This window comes from Euprymna scolopes, chromosome 27 (assembly GCF_053919585.1).
Source record: "Euprymna scolopes isolate OS-2025 chromosome 27, ASM5391958v1, whole genome shotgun sequence".
NCBI classification, from domain to species: Eukaryota; Metazoa; Mollusca; class Cephalopoda; order Sepiida; family Sepiolidae; genus Euprymna; species Euprymna scolopes.
This window is the reverse complement of record NC_136508.1, coordinates 455,557-474,763: the sequence shown is the minus strand read 5'-3', so window position 1 is coordinate 474,763 and position 19,207 is coordinate 455,557. Positions and strand designations below refer to the sequence as shown.

Here is a 19,207-nt window from a genome sequence, read left to right as displayed (position 1 = left end):
ACCCTGGTCAGAACAATGGTTTATACCACCATGCGTCTGTTTGACAGCACACCAACCTCTTTATGGTTATTTAAAATCAAAACACAGTAGCTATTGTAAATAATTCATTAATTTAATGCAAATTGTGGTTTGAAACTAACTGTAGCTTTCTCAACAGTATGAGTGCATAAACCTAACAGATGTGGGTAGGATTTGAACTCGCCATAATAAACTCCATTATAACAACCGAATGAGACAATGTGGATGCAGTACAAGATAATTCAACTACCAAAATCTGCTTTAAATCTTCTTCAAAAAATGAATAAAAATCAGCATTATCTTCATAAAAAGATAATGGGAATTATAAAAACATTATTATTATTGTTGTTGTTATTATTGTAATAATAATAACAACAACAATAATAATAATGTTTATTATTATTATTATTATTATTATTATTATTATTATTATTATTATTATTATTATTATTATTATTATTATTATTCATGTAACCAATAGAAACTAGAATAAATCGTTGTCATAAGCATGATATTTTGATCATAGTCATAAAAGAAACCTGATCTCATGACAGTTAAAAAGATTTCCAGAACAAAATGCGATTTTGACGTTTTCTCAATCTGTTCCATCATAAACTACACAAATCTTTTTGCTTGTCACATTTTTTAATTTTTAAATAAAAAATATATAATCTTGCATATTTTCTTGAATTTATTTATTACTAAAATCAGTTAAAATAAATTAAAATTTAAACTGATAAAAATTAAGTTCATATTTTGTATTTGTTGTTAGACAAATACATCTACACATTTTGCAACCCAATATCCTAATTTCAGTTGATACATTGGTATTAATATTAAAAGAAAAACAATCTCTATATTTAAATAATTTATATTCAGAAAAATTCATTTATTAAAATAAATCTATTGTAAAATCGAATTTATAAAACTCACTATGTCGTTTGACTCCATATTTTTAAACTCTATCTCTTCCGAAACTAAAACTTGCAGAGCAGCACTAGGTGCCTCAAATAATTGGATTTTTTATGGGTCGTTCTTTTATGGGTCTTTAGCTGGTTAAAATAGTTTTTAAGAGATCAAAAATGGTTCAAAATTGAAAAAATCGTTATACATTTTGTACATTCATCTAAGTTTATTTTTAATCAGTTCATCAGTTCAGTGCATGTCACCAGCTTTAAATGCTATAGTTTTGCTTTCGGTTTCAATTCTAGTTGATGGCACATAAATACTTTTTTTTTTTTACTTTTGAAATCACAACTCTATAAAAATATATATGAAATCTGGAAAAATTAAAATATCATATGTAAGTGTATTTGACGACCGAGAAAAGCCCTCCACTAGTTTATTTTAATTAGTAAAGATAGCTTTGACGTGTCAAATCAAACTAAAACCACTTTCTTTGATTTTCCTTGTAAATAATTTTTGCCTGAATCTAATTTGTATATGCCATTTTATGAGTTTGAGATTTTAAAATATCTCTTTTAAAATCCAGGATTCTTTTTTCTTTTTCTTTCTTTTTTTTTTCTGCTGTTATATTTTATCTGTTACATTTCTTCAAGCAAAGTCCGCATATTATTCATTTCATTATTTTAGCTGACTATGTGTTTGCAATATTTATTCTCTGTACACATGGAAAACATTGTCCATGTCATATAATCATTGCATGTTAGAAAGAACAGTAAGGAAACAGTTGGTTAACATATAAGAGTTATGTTCATTTACACTTTGTCTGCCGCAAACATCAATGAAAGTTAAAAAGTCATATTCTACATGAAGACAATTGAAGAAAATGTTCCATGACAATAGAGAACAGATAAAGAACAAATGAAATATTTGGGAAGTGTAAAGTTAGAGTTGACAGGATCTTTCTCTGAAAGTCAGTTGACTCCATCAGCCAAATTTGTTAAGGTTTAGAAAACATACTTGAAAGTAGTGCAGCGGACAGGCGTCCATGTATTTTGCAATTCATGCCAATTAGAGTCAACTTCATTTCTGAATTTCAAACCGGGTGAAAATATGAATTCTCATAAGAGTAGCCCAAAGCCAAACACGATAACTCTGGTCCAATAGGCTAAGCATTTTCTTTAGTTAAAATATTAGCCAAAGGAAAATGCAAAACAGAGTTATTTCTCTTGGATATATTCCCTGTACCAGAAAAGTATTTACAGTATTCCTTTGCTATTCATGGTGATTACCTACTTTATTCCCCACCCACTCCGTGAATAGCTAAAAAACGTGAATATTGGATTCAATTTTAGAACGTCTATGAATGATATTATATACAGCAATGTACAGATGACAATAACACCGCATAACATAGTTACTCATACTGTACCATAGTTATTTTCTCTGCATACAAGATATGCACTAGAATTGACAGAAAGTGGAACAAATTTAATGGAAAACTTAGACAGATGAACACAGTATGCACACTTCAGGTAATAATAATACAGTACAGTAATAATATGCAAAAATTGTTCCCCATATCCAGGCAATTCTTATTTTTCTGAGCAATCAACCATTTTTGTTTGTTATTTTGCAATGGAAGATAAATCAGTGCATTGTTTTGTTTTTTAAAGCAATCATGTATGGTTTTATGACTTTGTCATTAGGGTTAGTGGTAACAGTTTTTAGTTTAGAATGTTTCAGAAATAGTTTTTAGTTTAGAATGTTTCAGAAATAGTTTTTAGTTTAGAATGTTTCAGAAATAGGGGATAAATTTATTTTAAATCTATATGCGCAACAAATCTCCCATTTTAAATTCTAAAAAAAAATTGCTTTTTAATGTGTTCATACATAATCGTCTAAAAATATCATTTTTAAAGTTCTCTAAACTGACATAAGGGTTTGCCAAGTGAATATTCATGAATTAAAAGGTTGAAAATCCCATAATTTTATTTTACATCCCATAATTTTATAAATAACGATTAAATCAATATTATTATCAACCATTATTTACAGTGCCATAACAATTTTGTTCAGTTAATAATTTAATGAGCAAACGATACTGTAAAAAGTAAATTTAACTTTTTAAAATCTTGTTTTTAGTTTTAAATAACAAAAAAAATGTTTTTTTCTTTGCAATAAAAAAGACAAAGGCCACAATGACACCATTGACTCTAATTTGAGTTTTGCTTTTATTGGTAAATTATATTGTAAAAAAGTAAATATTCCAGAGTTCATTACGCTTTATCTCATATACTTTTGAAGTGTTACCATCACACATACTTGCTAAATGTCTATATGAAGTTTCTAAGAAAGTTTACAGTTATTAAAACACTGAACATTTTTTTTGCCCTTCAAACTAATTAATATTTGTTTTATTTGGGGTGGGGTGAAATTCTTCAAACCTTACTGGCAAATGAAATCTCCAGACTTTAAAGAAAAAAAACTGCTAGTCAGCTCGATCCAAAATGTACCTATTAAATGATATCTTCAGATTTAATGGGGGAAAAAACTGCTAAATTGGCAACAGTGTTTACCGAATATTCGTTTTTATAATGTTATGACACTTTCCCAGTATACCGTGTACAATGCAATCCGGTTAAGAACCTAACCCATGAATATGAAAGTGCAAACAGGTATATGGTACTATTTACTTTGGGGGGGCATGAAAATTTTTTTTAGATATTTTTCTAAAAAGTATTTGGAAAAAAAATTACATTGAATTTTTAAACCATTACTTTTTAAATTATCTAAATGTTTTTGTTTATTTTTTTAATTCTTTAAAGCTTCTCATTTACTTTACATTATGTGCTATTCATTGTGTTTAATTTACTTGAAACTGATTTTTCTATTGCCACGTCATTTCCAGCTGCCATTTTGAAGATTCAAACAAGCTCTCATCACATCAAAAGTTTCATGAACACAGGACAAGTGTAAGGTGGTTATATATATACTATGAATCTTCCTCTTCTTCTCATAAGAAGAACTGCTTTATATATGGACACATTTTGCTAATATAAATTTATTTAAAACACATTTAATGAAAAATACTTATTTTATAAGCATCAGTTTATCACATAAATCAACATGACATTATTTTTTATACTCTTTTACAGATGATACTGTAACAAATAATTAGTAGCAATTATAAAATAAATTTTCACAAATAAATTAACCTTGGATAGTGAATCTTACAGTCAAAAAGTAGATATATACCCACAAAAAATATGACATCAAGACAATTTTAAATGGGGATTTATTATGCTTAGTGCTATTTACACATATTTTCTCAGCTTCATCAACATCATTGTGTGAGTATCGACAATCTGCTGGGACTGACAGATTTCCATGATATTCATTATAACACAGATGACAGTTTTAAGTATAATTTCTAAGCAATTAAATCTTCAAACATATTCTTTCTTATTTTAATACAATCAACTCGGTATTAAAATCTATTAAATGAAAGCTTAAAGAAATTATAATTAATTGCATGAATCTTTGTATTAAATACAAAAGACGTTCTTAAAAGTAATGCCTCTAATACTTTTATTCCATCTCATTTAGAGGGGAGTGCATTGTTATGATGACTGAAGTTTCATCTCTCTGTTGCAGATATTGATGGTGTGAGATTCTAAGAAAGTAATCCCTGACATGAAAGTGCATCAGAAGCAGACATGCATCATTAAATTCCTTCATGCAGAAAAAATTGAACCGATCAACATTCATCGGCGCCTGTTGAAGCTGATGTGGTTGATGTCAGTACAGTTAGGAGCTGAGTCGTTGGTTTCAGAATGGTGACAGAGATGTGAGTGACAAAACGCGTTCCGGACTTTTATGACTGAGACATAAAAGGAGGCTGGCATTGAGTGGAGACTATGTCGAAAAATAAATTCTGGAGTACAAAAGTCGCTCGTTTAATAGTACCACTCCTCTCTTTCTAGTTCGGGTTAGCGTTTTAGTTAAAAAGTAGGAGGCCTTACTTCTGGAAGACCTTCATATAAAATATTTCTATTGTACTTTTTTTTATTTATAATCAGACTTTATGAATTTTAAAGAAACTTAAAGAAATTATTTATAAGAATTTATCCTTCAAAAGAGTAATTAAACACATTTATTTTAATTCTCAATTTTATGTTTAAATAAAAACTTGTAACTGAGTAAAAATTCAATTTTCCACAAATACTTATAAAACTGCAGTTTGATTATTTAAAAATTATTTTTATATTAAAGATTGTACATATTTAAGCTTAGCTGACAACAATATTTAACTTTCTATTTACTTTACCTCAATACCATAGACTTGTTTTAGACTAAGTAAATGTTAGAAAATTTGAATTTTGTGCATGATGTGAATGAAGTTTCCATGATAGATTCAAAGCAGATGGTTTCTCCTTTGGTTGAAGAATACTTATTGAACTTTTTTCCACGTTAAAAAACGACCCTGGTGTCTAACTCTGTCTCATGGGGAGGCATTGTAAATAGGTACTTATTGAACTTGTGGGTGAAAAATTGATTTAGTGAAACAATGATGGAGATTAAATATGGTAGCAGATCACCAGACAGCTCAAATATGTGTACATTTTATTCAGATTTTGCTACAAGAATCAATGAATTTTTTCTGTTTTCATGCAATCCCATACGGGACGTATTTTTGGACATTTGAAAAGAAATGTTCCAGGTAACTTTATGCCACAAAGTTAGAAATACTGCTCAGCTGTCTTCCCTTGTACCCTTCTTTGATGTTTATTTTTATTTATTTATTTTTTTTCCTCACTGGTAAACATCTTTTTATTTCAACAATTTTGTTCTTGCTCATCTTTATATGAATTTAGATATTTTGAAAATCTAAATATTTATCCCTTTAAAATCTTAATTTAACAGAAAAATTAAACCAAATAAAAGTGAAAACTTTTCATATTTTTCAAATTGATGAAAATTAGATTTTTATGTTGGGAAGTAAATATTCAAATTATTTTTTTTTATTTATTTTACAAATGTATATTTTAATTATTATTAATTTGTCACCATTTTTACCTTAATTTTTTTATTAATGTTTAAATCCAGTGCAAGAAAAGAAAACCTCTGTAAAGAAAAAGTGTAAGGGTTGACAACTGAGTTTCCAATAGTATCCAGATATGTGAACCCCCAAAACCTTGCACTTTTGTCTTGTATGTCATGCAAAATCCTTTCGGTTATGTTTCATTATTTTCAGTTTTAAGTCACTTATTTTTACTTTGGTATCAAAAAAAGAAAATCACATTTCCTTTGATAAAAGATGTGAAAATTCTGTTTATTATTTTTATTGATATTGTTATGCTTAACCAATATTTTTAGTTTCGGAAGTGAATGTGAAAATGCAAAAAATTAATTTTGTATGTTTGTTGTTTTGGTTTTATTTTAGTTTTATTTTTGTTTGTTTTGTTTTTCAATGTTGTATTTATGTTTACTCTATTTTCCTTTCTCTAAAAATCATCTTTTTAAAAAAATTGCCACATTAAACCACAAAAATAAACTATAGTTTTTAAATATGATTGTCAACTCTTTCTTTGTAAAAAGTTTCTTCCAATATAAAAGGCAAAATATATTTTAATATTTAGTCTGAACCCATGTAACTTTAGTGACTAAAGCCACGTGTTCATTAAATGTATAAAAAGATAGATTTTAATGAAAAAGATATGTTTTAAATTAAAAAATCTTCTTTAAAAACAAATTCATCAAACATTTGGTAATTTGTTTAATTTTTTATTTTTTATTTTTTTGCAAATAAAACAAATTAACAGTTTATTTTAAAAGTGTTAATTTATTCGATTTGCAGCCACACAATTTATTTTGGTTAGAAAAATTAAGAATTGTTGCTTAATTTTACAATAAATGAACTTTGAAAACTTAGCAACCATTTGTTACATAGAATTTTTCATGTTGTTTTGTGCATCCCAAACAAACAAATAAACAGAAAAAATATTTTGAAAAATTTGATTAAAATGTTGGGAGGAGATGATTTTAGAACAAAATTCTGCTCTCAATATATATATATATATATATATATATATTTTTAATTGTTCAATGAGGGTTTCTTAATTTCTCTTACATAAAATAAAAGACATAAACAAGAAGAAACTTAGAAAAATATAACAGGATCTATTTGTGTTTACAAGTAATACACTGAGCAAGAATATCCTGAGTGTGTGTACACAATTTAATGTTAATCGATTGAATAGTTATTGAAGTAGTTTCCTAATTATAGAACATAAAAAATAAGTTGCCTTTTGTTTAGAACGTCTGCTAAAAATGTATTTTAAAAATTAATGAAATTACATCAAATATATTTTTAGATTTAAATATAGATCTAATGGAGCATGAATCAAAAATAAATATGGTATCCAAACATGTCTCTGCCGAATTAGTTAATACGCTACACAATTTTTGTTAAACTTTTCAGATTATTTTTTCTGGTAATTAATCTATTTAATATAATTTTAATAAAATTATTGGCAGAGGTTTGGAATTGAGACTGCCTCAGTTGTATGCCGCTGTTAAGTTTCAATATTCCTCTGTCACTTGTTCACAGTTTATCAGTAATATATGTCCTGGCCATTCAGAAAATAGTGGGGGAAATGTATTATTTTTTATATTGTAAAAAAAATGTAAGAGGTTATTTGTGGCATATTATAAACAGACTTATTTTCCTTTCATCATGCACTATTTGTGGCTGCTATATTAAAAAATACAATGTAACAAAATATTTTTCCCCCATTTTTCATGTCTAATTCAAATTAATCTAACAATTTTTTTTTTTTTTTTTTTGAGGGGGGGGCAATAAAATTAGTGGTTTTTATATAATAATAAATATATTGTATAAAAAACATTATTTTAATGTTTTTTAATGTGTTGTTTTTTAGAAATAGTGCCAAATAAAACTTTTTTAAGATTCTTCTGAAAGTAATTTGTTAACCAAAAGTCTTAAAGAAAATATCGTTGAAAATTGTATCATAGAAAATTTTGGCATCTAAAAACTTAATTTTTCAAAGAGTTTTGTATAGAGAAAAAAATTAACATTTGTTTGTTTAATTAAACATTATTGTCATTTATTGTTTTTGTTTGGTTATAACTATCAATAATACATCATTTTAAAAAGTCCCTCTAAAAAGGTAAGTCTCAGCTCTATCTTCTTAGTCGTTTTTCCTTTTTGTTCTCTCATATCAGTGTTGTCTTCCCATTTTTCGGTTTTGTTTTTAATCTTTTATTATAAATATTATTTAAATACTTTTATTATAAATATTATTTAAATACTAAATCTTAATCAAGCCTAAATAATAACATTTTTCAATATAAATTAAGTTTTACTCATAAGACTGCAATTAATTAGAAGCATTTTACATTTCATAGAACCTTTTGTTATTTGTCTAAAATTCATAGAAATTAAAAAGATTACATGAATTTTGAGTTGTGAAAATTTCAGAAACACTTTATAAATTAACTGTAAATTAAAGATCTTATATCTTTCACTTTAACACATTCAATGTTTTAGATTAATCTATCGTTAATATAAATTAAATTATCATGATAAATATGATAAATCTGAGTAGTAACTCGATTGACTTTTGCTATTTGATACTTGACAGAGAAAGTGTGTATTAATCTTTAAAAAATGTATATATATTTTTAAATCATTGAGATATTTAATCCATTCTCCTTGCCTCTCACACACACACAGTAAGCTTTTCTTGTTATAGCAATTTCATTTAACGTTAAAATACAGAAGTAGAAAATAGTTTGGAAAAGTTTGTTAGACAATAAATTACTGAGAATTCATATTTCCTTTTTATATATTTACGCTTATTACTCGATCTTATGGCGGCTAATTTTTTATAAACGCATGCTTTTAATCTTATCAACACATCGTTTTAGCGTAGTTTATTAAAGCTGCAATCACAAAACCTGTTAGATTTGTTTCACTTTTTAACATTTTCGTTTTTTACAGAGTAACAACAACGCACATGTCCTCCACACAGACCCCTATACTTTGGACACCAGTAACAGGGAGGGCAGTATGATGCCACCAGCTTATGACTATGCTTCCAGGCCAACGAATGATGATATACCAGGCCCTGCAGATAGGTAAAGTTTTCTCAATTTATAGATAAGAAAAAACTGTTCATTTGTATGTGTTTACTTCATTAATATAGTTGTGTTCAATTGAAATTATTCAAGTGGCAGAAAGACTTATAATATTAAATTTTGCTTGTTAAACCCCCTGACTGAGTAACTCTACCTGTAGTTCTTGACCAAATGATTATGGACAGAACAATTAAAACAAATTATTTTACAATGAAATGTCATTTGTTTGAAGCATTGCATGAGTTAAGGAAGAATTAGAAGGCTATCACAATGCAAGAAATGGAAAGTTGTTGGTATTGAGAGGAAAACAAAACTAGTGATAGGTATAAGGACCCCGATTTTCCATTTCAAATTTTCCTTGATTCTGTTTCCACTTTTAGTAAATTACATTTTCACATTTGCAAAATTTAATTTTCCTTAGTTTTTATGTTTATTGAATTTTTAATACTTTTAAGAGAAAACTGAGAAAAATTAAAACTTATAAAAGAATTCAAACTTTTATTCTATTTGAAAAAATACATGTTAAAATTAAAAAAATGATAAGGATCCATCAGCATGAGGTGTTTGATTGTGAATTGTATAAATGGGCCATACTAGAAAATACGGTGTAGTCATCAACATATGTCGATAGGAATATGACATGGTTTTCAAGATTTGAAACACCCGCCATTTGACAAAAAGGGCTTTTTAAATATATAATATGAAACACTATCATGCACAGTAGTTAATAAAAAAATAATTTTGTTTATATATTTTTATTATAATTTTTTTTATTTCATATAATTTATTATTATTATATTTTCTTATTTTATTCTAGAGGGGGATTACTTTTTGAAAATATTATTATACAAAAAAAATTCCTGAATGAAATAATAAACTTGAAAGATTATTTTTACAATAAAGTTTTAATGGAATTTAATATTATTAATATTGAACATGCAATTGGGCATAATGCTGGAATAGAAAACGCCTTCAGCAACTTAACACCAGAACACAAATTTTTTACGTTACTGGCATAAATATACTTGTTTTGCATTGATTGTTGTTTATTTCAATCAAAAAATTTTTGGTTGAACCGAGATATGTTGATCTGAATTTAAAAGTTAAAACCCGCAATAACTTTGTTGTCACCCTGTTAGTATATGCTTATATTTTATATGTATAATATATGTTTATATTGTTTAAAAGCGAAAATGTGTGTGTGTTTGTATGTCTCGCAAAAACTTTCGACAGAGGCAACGGATTTTCACGAGTCCGGTATCATTTTGAAACTCGATATCTTGGACGACAAATATCGAAAAATTGGGCAAAACATTCATTCCTTCATTCTTAACGGCTCTCTTTTTTACAGGGAGGGGTGAAAAAAAATGGTTTCTTCATGACAAGATGGCTTTATGCATGAATCAATACGTGCAAAAGACGTTGTACATTGAATTCGTTTTAAATGTTATAAAAACCGACCTACTTTCATCCATGCATCTATAGCGCGATGCGTTAAGGTTACAGCATCGTTATCTAAAGATTTCAGGTTCAATCCCAGTTATCAGATATACTTTTTTCTCGATTTTTAAACATTTAATATTGAAACGAGGTTTTAATGACATTTTTTTTCACTTTTTGCTGGGTTTTCCCCCCCCCCCCCCCCGTTTTTTGGGGTTTTTGTTTATCCGATTGTTTTACAGAAGTTTTACGTCCATTCGCTGTTTTATTTGTTTTGTGTTTTCCAATTTTTTCAAACAGTTTAAACAAGGTTATTAATTCGCTTATTCTTTACCTACAAACACCGGGCAATGCCGTCCTTTTTTTTGGGGGGGGGGGGTTGATTTTCTGATTTTTTTTTTAAAGCAGTTTTACGTTTGTTGGCTGTTTTTTTGTTTGGGTTTTTCCAATTTTTTAAGAATTCTTTACCTCCCCCCCTACACACACACCTCCACAAATCTAGGCAACGCCAGGTACCCTCGCTAGTACACATATATATAGTAGGTTTACTATGCATATATATATATATATATATATATATATATATATATATATATATATATATATTATATGCTTATAATGTATATGTATATATTATATGCTTATATTGTATATGTATATATTATATATATATGTATATTATATGCTTATAATGTATATGTATATATTATATATATATGTATATTATATGCTTATATTGTATATGAGAGCATATATTGTATATGTAAATATTATATATATTATATGCTTATATTGTATGTATATATAATCAAAGTTCCATACCACCCACGGACTTTACATACACCGGACATACCAGCAACTTGGTTATAAATAATCATACATTGAGGTGAGGAAAGATAGACGAATAAAGGCTAGACACTCCTCAACTCAAGCACACCCATCTAGATTTGTTTGTTTTTCTTTCTTTACTTTCATAATCCCGGTCTTTCCCCCCCGCATTGTCTTTGGCTTTTAAAAAAAAAAATTCTATATATATATTTATATATGTATTTATATATATATATATGTATATGTATTTATATATATATATGTATATGTATGTATTTATATATGTATATGTATATATATATGTGTATATATATGTATATATATATGTATGTATGTATGCATATGTATGTATATATATATGTATGTATGTATATGTATGTATATATATATGTATATGTATAAGTATATGTATGTATATATAAGTATATGTATATATATATATATGTATATATATGTATGTATATATATGTGTATATATATGTATATGTATGTATATATATATGTATATATATATGTATGTATATATATATGTATATATATATATGTCTATATATGTATATGTATATATGTGTATATATATGTATGTATATGTATATACAGTGATGATCATATTTATTGGCACAGTAAAATAAAAGTTAAATTTTGTCTAATAAATTCTAAAAAAGGGATTAAATTAAAGAAAATAACAAAGTATATTATGTATTTTTAACTGGCCTTTCCGATGCAGCAATCGGATTTTAGAAAAAATAAATAACAAAGGAACAACAAACATAATTGCAAAAAACCCTTGTTCAAAATTATTGGCACGATTTATTTAATAATCAATTGTATAGCCTTTGGCCTTGATTACCTTCCTCAGTCGCTTTTCATAGTTTACAACCAAGTTGTTGCACTCTTCAGTAGTAATTTTAGCCCACTCTTCCTGACAATAATCCTCCAATTGAATAAGATTCTTAGGCTTCCTTTGCATTACCCTCAATTTTAATGTTCTCCATAAATTTTCAATTGGATTAAGGTCTGGGCTTTGTGATGGCCACTCCAAAACATTAATATGATTGTCCTCAAGCCATTTCTTAGTCAGTTTAGCCGAATGCTTTGGGTCATTATCTTGCATGAACCACCAACGACGACCAAGTGAGAGCTCTTTAGCAGAGTCTTTCAGGTTTTCATCCAATATTTTAACATAATCTTCCTTTTTTATGCTACCTGTGACCTTAACAAGTCGCCCTGGTCCAGAGGCAGCAAAGGATCCCCAAAACATCAAACTGCCTCCACCGTGCTTCACTGTGGGTATGGTGTTCTTAGGCAGGAAAGCTTCGCCAGATTTTCTGTAAATATAAGACACTTTATTATGGCCAAATAACTCTATTTTCGTTTCGTCAGTCCATAGAACACGTTTCCAGAATGCAACATCTTTATCAATATGACGTTTTGCAAAGGCTAGCCTTGCTTTCAGGTGCATAGGCTTCAATAAGGGAGTCTTTCTCGGACGACATGCTTTTAAACCAGCTCTCTTCAAAACTCTACCAACTGTATGTCGAGATACATTCACTCCAGAGATGCTCTGTTCATCAACAATCTCCCCAACAGAGATCCTTGGGTTTTGTTTTACTTGTCGAACAATTTTCCGTTCATCTCTTGGGGAAAGAATCCTTTTTCTCCCTCTACCCTCTAAACTCATAACGTGGCCTTGCGATTTGAACTTGTTTATTATGGCTCTAACAGTGGATTTGGGAAGGTTTAGCTTCTTTGAAATCTTATCATAGCCCTCCCGATTGGTATGGCATGCTACAACAAGCTTCCTGACGTCTTCGCTGTGTTCCTTAGTTTTAACCATGGCGATTGAAAATTATAATTTAGTCACTTATAATAGTTTAAATAAATCGCTATCGAAAAATTATCTGTAAAAAATTATTCACTGAATTAGCGTTAAACAAGCATAATATGGCTATAAAAAAGTTCAGAAAGCACGTAAACCGGAAATTGATTGATATTATACTGATACTAAAAGAAAAACAAAGCCGTGCCAATAATTTTGAACAAGGGTTTTTTGAAATTATGTTTGTTGTTCCTTTGTTATTTATTTTTTCTAAAATCCGATTGCTGCATCGGAAAGGCCAGTTAAAAATACATAATATACTTTGTTATTTTCTTTAATTTAATCCCTTTTTTAGAATTTATTAGACAAAATTTAACTTTTATTTTACCGTGCCAATAAATATGATCATCACTGTATATATATTTATATGCATATATATATATATATTTATATGTATGTATATATATTTATATATATATTCATGTATATATATATATATATATATATATATATATATATATATATATATATATATATATATCCATCTATGAATTCTGACAATGCTAGTTGGATTTTTCCTCTTTGAGGATTTTCCTCTAGCTGAAACAATTTGTAAACTCATTCTGGACTCACAGTAATAAATTTCCTATATATTTATATATATATGTATATATTTATATATATATGTATATATCAATATGTATATATATATATATTTATATGTATATATATATATTTATATGTATATATATATATGTATATATATATTTATATGTATATATATATTTATATGTATATATATATGTATATATATATTTATATATATATGTATATATATATATTTATATGTATATTTATATGTATATATATATATTTATATGTATATATATATATTTATGTATATATATATATTTATATGTATATATATATATTTATGTATATATATTTATATATATGTATATATATATATTTATATATATATATATTTATATGTATATATATATTTATGTATATATATATATATATTTATATGTATATATATATATTTATATACATAAATATATATATTTATATGTATATATATATATATTTATATGTATATTTATATATATATATATATATTTATGTATATATATGTAGATATATATATATATTTATATATATTTATGTGTGTATATATATATATATTTATGTATATATATGTATATGTATATATATTTATATATATTTATATGTGTATATATATATATTTATATGTATATTTATATGTATATATATATTTATATGTATATATATATATATTTATGTGTGTATATATATATATATGTATATATATAACTACTTCATTTACTCACATAAATTTAATATACGAAAGTATAGATTGATGCGTAAACTTATTTACTTCAAAAGCGCTCAATATGTAGGTAGAGCTAGTTAGTAATTTATAAAATATATATGGCGATTAAGCTACACTGAATATTCTGCGTTTCATCCACTATAGGATTCGTCAGGCTTATGCGCGAATTCTGTGGTTGCTTCTTGTTTTTATATATGTTGAGGATTTTTAGTTAGCCAATCAGCTTTCTAGTATCATCCGCGCCCCTTCCTATCAGCCAATCGGCATGCATTTTATCGAACAAAGGATCTGTTTTAGAACTAGGTTAGTGGTTTGAGGTAGACGTTTTCCTTTTTATATATATATATATATATATATATATATATATATATATAAATATACCTATGTGTACACGCATACATGCACATATATATACATATATATATATATATATATATATATATGTGTGTGTGTGTGTGATCGTTTATGTATATTCATGTTTATTTAATTTTTGATGAAACAACAAATAAGTCAAAGATCTTACTTGAAAACAAAATAAGTTAAGCAGAGGGAATATGGTAAAATAATTTTTATTTTTTAATTTTATTCTTATTTTACTTTATTTTATATTATATATTATATTTTATATTTTATCATATTTCATTTTTTATTTATTTATTATATATTTATTTATTTTTATTTTCCTTTTAATGTCGTTTAACAATTCTTGCTGACACCTTTTTTTTTTTTTTTTTTTTTATAAGTGACCTGTACATTTCAGTTGACCTATATTATTTTGCCCTATATATATATTTTCGCGCCTTTAACATTTCCTGTCTGGGTCAGTTTGACTTTTGTTTCCCTTTATTTTATATTTTATATTTAACTTTATCATTTTTTTTTCTCCTTTCTCTTCCCAGATTTTTTTTATTTATAGTTATGACTCGGAAGTAGAGTGAAAAGCACATCTTATTTTTCTTTTATTAATATTATTTTTTCCTTGTACACACTTTTTTGTGAATTATTCCATGGATTTCTGCGTTTGGATTATTATGGACCATCTTCTTCCAATAACGGGATTTCTTTGGATTTTACTTGTAAAAATGGAAATTCTTTTAACTTTCTTGAAGTTTTACATTTGGATTTTACCGTCACTGGATTTTTTATCTTCCACCAGACTATCCATTAATGTGTAATAACCTTTTTCTTTACCATATTCCCTCTGCTTAACTTATTTTGTTTTCAAGTAAGATCTTTGACTTATTTGTTGTTTCATCAAATACTTCTGCATGCAAAATCCGATCCTGCATTTTGCTAATTCCTACCCTCTGATGAGAAGGAGAGTATTTCTTTGACACTCCGCGGATTAAGGACTATCCATTTATCTAGTGTTTCCTTTTCAGATTAAATATGTTTTTAACTCATTTCAAAGTGTTTTTTAACATATTTCATTAATTGTTTGCTCATATTATAAGCTCTATTTCCTATTTGGTATTATCGAGCTTTTATATCTGGCTGAGATAATTTTATAAATATTAATTCTTTAATATTTATAATTTACTTTAATTTTACCATCTTGGATCATTTTGGTAAATTAAATTGTAATTTTCATTTTATATGAATATATATAAATATATATATATAAATATATATATATAATATATATAAACATATATATATAAATATAAACATATATATATATAAATATATATATATATATATATATATAAATATATCTATAAATATATATATATAAATATATTAAGTAATGTGATTGATAATTTAAAATTTATAAAATCAAACTATAATTAAATTAAAAATCCGTTTCATAAGAAGGAACAATAACAAAATCAATAAAAAAATGATTTTGTTATTGTTCCTTCTTATGAAACGGATTTTTAATTTAATTATGATTTGATTTTTAATTTTAAATTATCAATCACATTACTAAATATTGAATTAGCTCTAGGACATTTAACTATCGAGCTTATTATATATCTAAATTACAAGGAGCACTTTCTATTTCCTGTATTTTAATTAAACTAGTAATTTCACTGTTACATTAAAATACACTCAGCTCTTTAGACTATTGTTCTAATCTCCTTTAAATTATATATAAATATATATATATTTAAATATATATATATAAATATATCTATAAATATATATATATAAATATATATATAAATATATATATATTTAAATATATATATATAAATATATCTATAAATATATATATATAAATATATATATATATATAAATACATATATATATAAACATATATATATAAACATATATAAACATATATATATATAAATATATATATATATAAATATAAATATATATATAAATATATATATATGTATAAATATATATATATACACATATATATATAAACATATATATATATAAACATATATATATAAATATATATATATAAATATATATATATATATAAATATAAACATATATATATAGGAATATATATATATATAAATATATATTTATATATATATATATTAATATATATATTTATATTTATTTATATATATTTATATATATATATATATATATATATATGTTTATATTTATATATATATATATATATATATATTTATATATATATATATATATATATATTTTTACATAGGCATCACCACATTATTAAGGCCCAGAGGCCACTCAAGGATAAGGGTTAAAGAGTGTACAGTAGAAATTGGACAATATAGTAATCATTAGTAATGAAAATTTGATAAATTTGATAACTTATATGGAACGGCTCATCAAGAACTTATTTACTTTAGACTTGAACACAACCATATTGTAGTCAGCCGGAAAGCAGGAAAACGGACGACAATTCCACAGGCGTGCAGTTCTAAGAAAAAAGCTTTGTTCATGGAATCTACGTTAAGGTTTAGGCACAGATAAAGAGTGGGGGGAATTATTGATAGTGTTTACAGCTAGACGAGTGTTTCTTGTGAAAGTTTGGCAAGGGGGGACCATAGATTGAAGCTCAGTCGAACACTTTCCATGAAAATAACGATACATCAGAGACAAACTCGCAACATCTCTTCTGTGAGATAGAGGTTGCAAGGAGGAGAAAAGGACATCTCCTACGAGGCTACGAAGTCTATTTTGAACTCTATCAAGGCAGGACAAGTCCTTTCTAGCAGCTGCTGGCCAGATGTGGCAACAGTATTCCATCCTTGGACGTACCCGGCTCTTATATAGATAGAGAATAGCATCAGCAGTGAGATATTTACCGGATCGATAGAAAGATCCCACCATTTTTCCAGCGGCCTTGGCAACAGATTTTATGTACGTGTTCCATTTAAGATCAGGAGTAATGGTCAAGCCCAGAAGCTTGTCAAAACTTGAGGCCTCCTGAAGACGAGAGCCATTCATTTCAATTGATGCCAAATGTGGATTAGAATGTTGATGATGTAAAGAGAGAAGCTTGGTTTTAGATGCATTAAAAGTAACTAGCCACTCCTTTCCCCATTGTACTACGTGCTCAAGATCAGAGGAGAGAGAATTGGAGAGAACTTGGTCGTTTACTGTCTTAGATGTGCTACCATAAATGGTAGTGTCGTCAGCATAAATGTCTACAAATGATGTAAGGATGTGATTTGGAAGATCATTAATGTAGATCAGGAAAAGAGTTGGGCCCAGGATGGACCCCTGAGGGACACCGGCATTAATACTGTGAGCTTCTGATTTTTGCCCCTCAACTATTACTCTTATGAACCTATCAGAAAGAAATGATTTAATAATTGAGAAGACTTTTCCAGCTATACCATAGCTAGCGATCTTATGAAGTAAACCTTTATGCCATACCCTATCAAAGGCTTTAGATATGTCAAGAGCAATTGCCCTAGAAAGATTATATATATATATTTATATTTATTTATATATATATTTATATATATATATATATTTATATATATATATATATTTATATATATATATATTTATATATATATATTTATATATATATATATATATATATTTATATATATATATTTATATATATGTTTATATTTATATATATTTATATTTATATATATATTTATATATGTATATATTTATATATATATATATTTATATATATATATTTATATATATATATTTATATATATATATTTATATATATATATATATTTATAGATATATATTTGTATATATATATATTTGTATATATATATTTATATATATGTACATATATGTATATTTATATATTTTTACGTATATGTACATATATGTATATATATATATATATATATATATATTTATATATATCGGACAACTATTCCCCCTCTATCAAACAATCATGAGGTTGCTTGCATGGCAACTGACAAGGCTAATCTGCTTGCCAGTCAGTTTGCCTCAAACTCCACACTGAACTGGTTACACCACTCCCTCCTTGATTTTCCTCTGTGAACAACCGCCACACTAGACGATTTGAAAATCAACCCTTCTCAGGTACATGCTATTATAAAAAACCTAGACACCTCAAAAGCATGTGGACCAGATCTCATCCCGGCTGTGCTATTAAAAAAATACTCTGCCGAGGTTGCTCCAGTTCTCTCCAAACTTTACAATAAATGCCTTAACGAATCTTGCTTTCCCGACTGCTGGAAAACCGCTTCTATGGTACCAGTCTTCAAGAATTCTGGTGAAAGAACTGACCCACTAAATT

The 19,207-nt window shown here is 26.5% G+C and overlaps 1 protein-coding gene across 12 annotated transcripts in view; it reads left to right on the top strand.

The window, feature by feature from the left end:
* LOC145248787 (kin of IRRE-like protein 1) overlaps positions 1-19,207 on the top strand; it is a 2,909,730-nt gene that overhangs the window by 2,773,127 nt on the left and 117,396 nt on the right. For 10 of the 12 annotated variants that reach the window (XM_080110422.1, XM_080110421.1, XM_080110425.1 and 7 more), the window contains one exon: positions 8,948-9,084. The exons of 1 other annotated variant lie outside the window; for it this stretch is intronic. In XM_080110422.1, coding sequence (XP_079966548.1) covers positions 8,948-9,084 — 137 coding nt within the window. Of the gene's footprint in view, positions 1-5,633; positions 5,645-8,947; positions 9,085-19,207 lie in introns of all 12 variants that reach the window. One more of the 12 variants, XR_013863395.1, reaches the window with a different exon arrangement.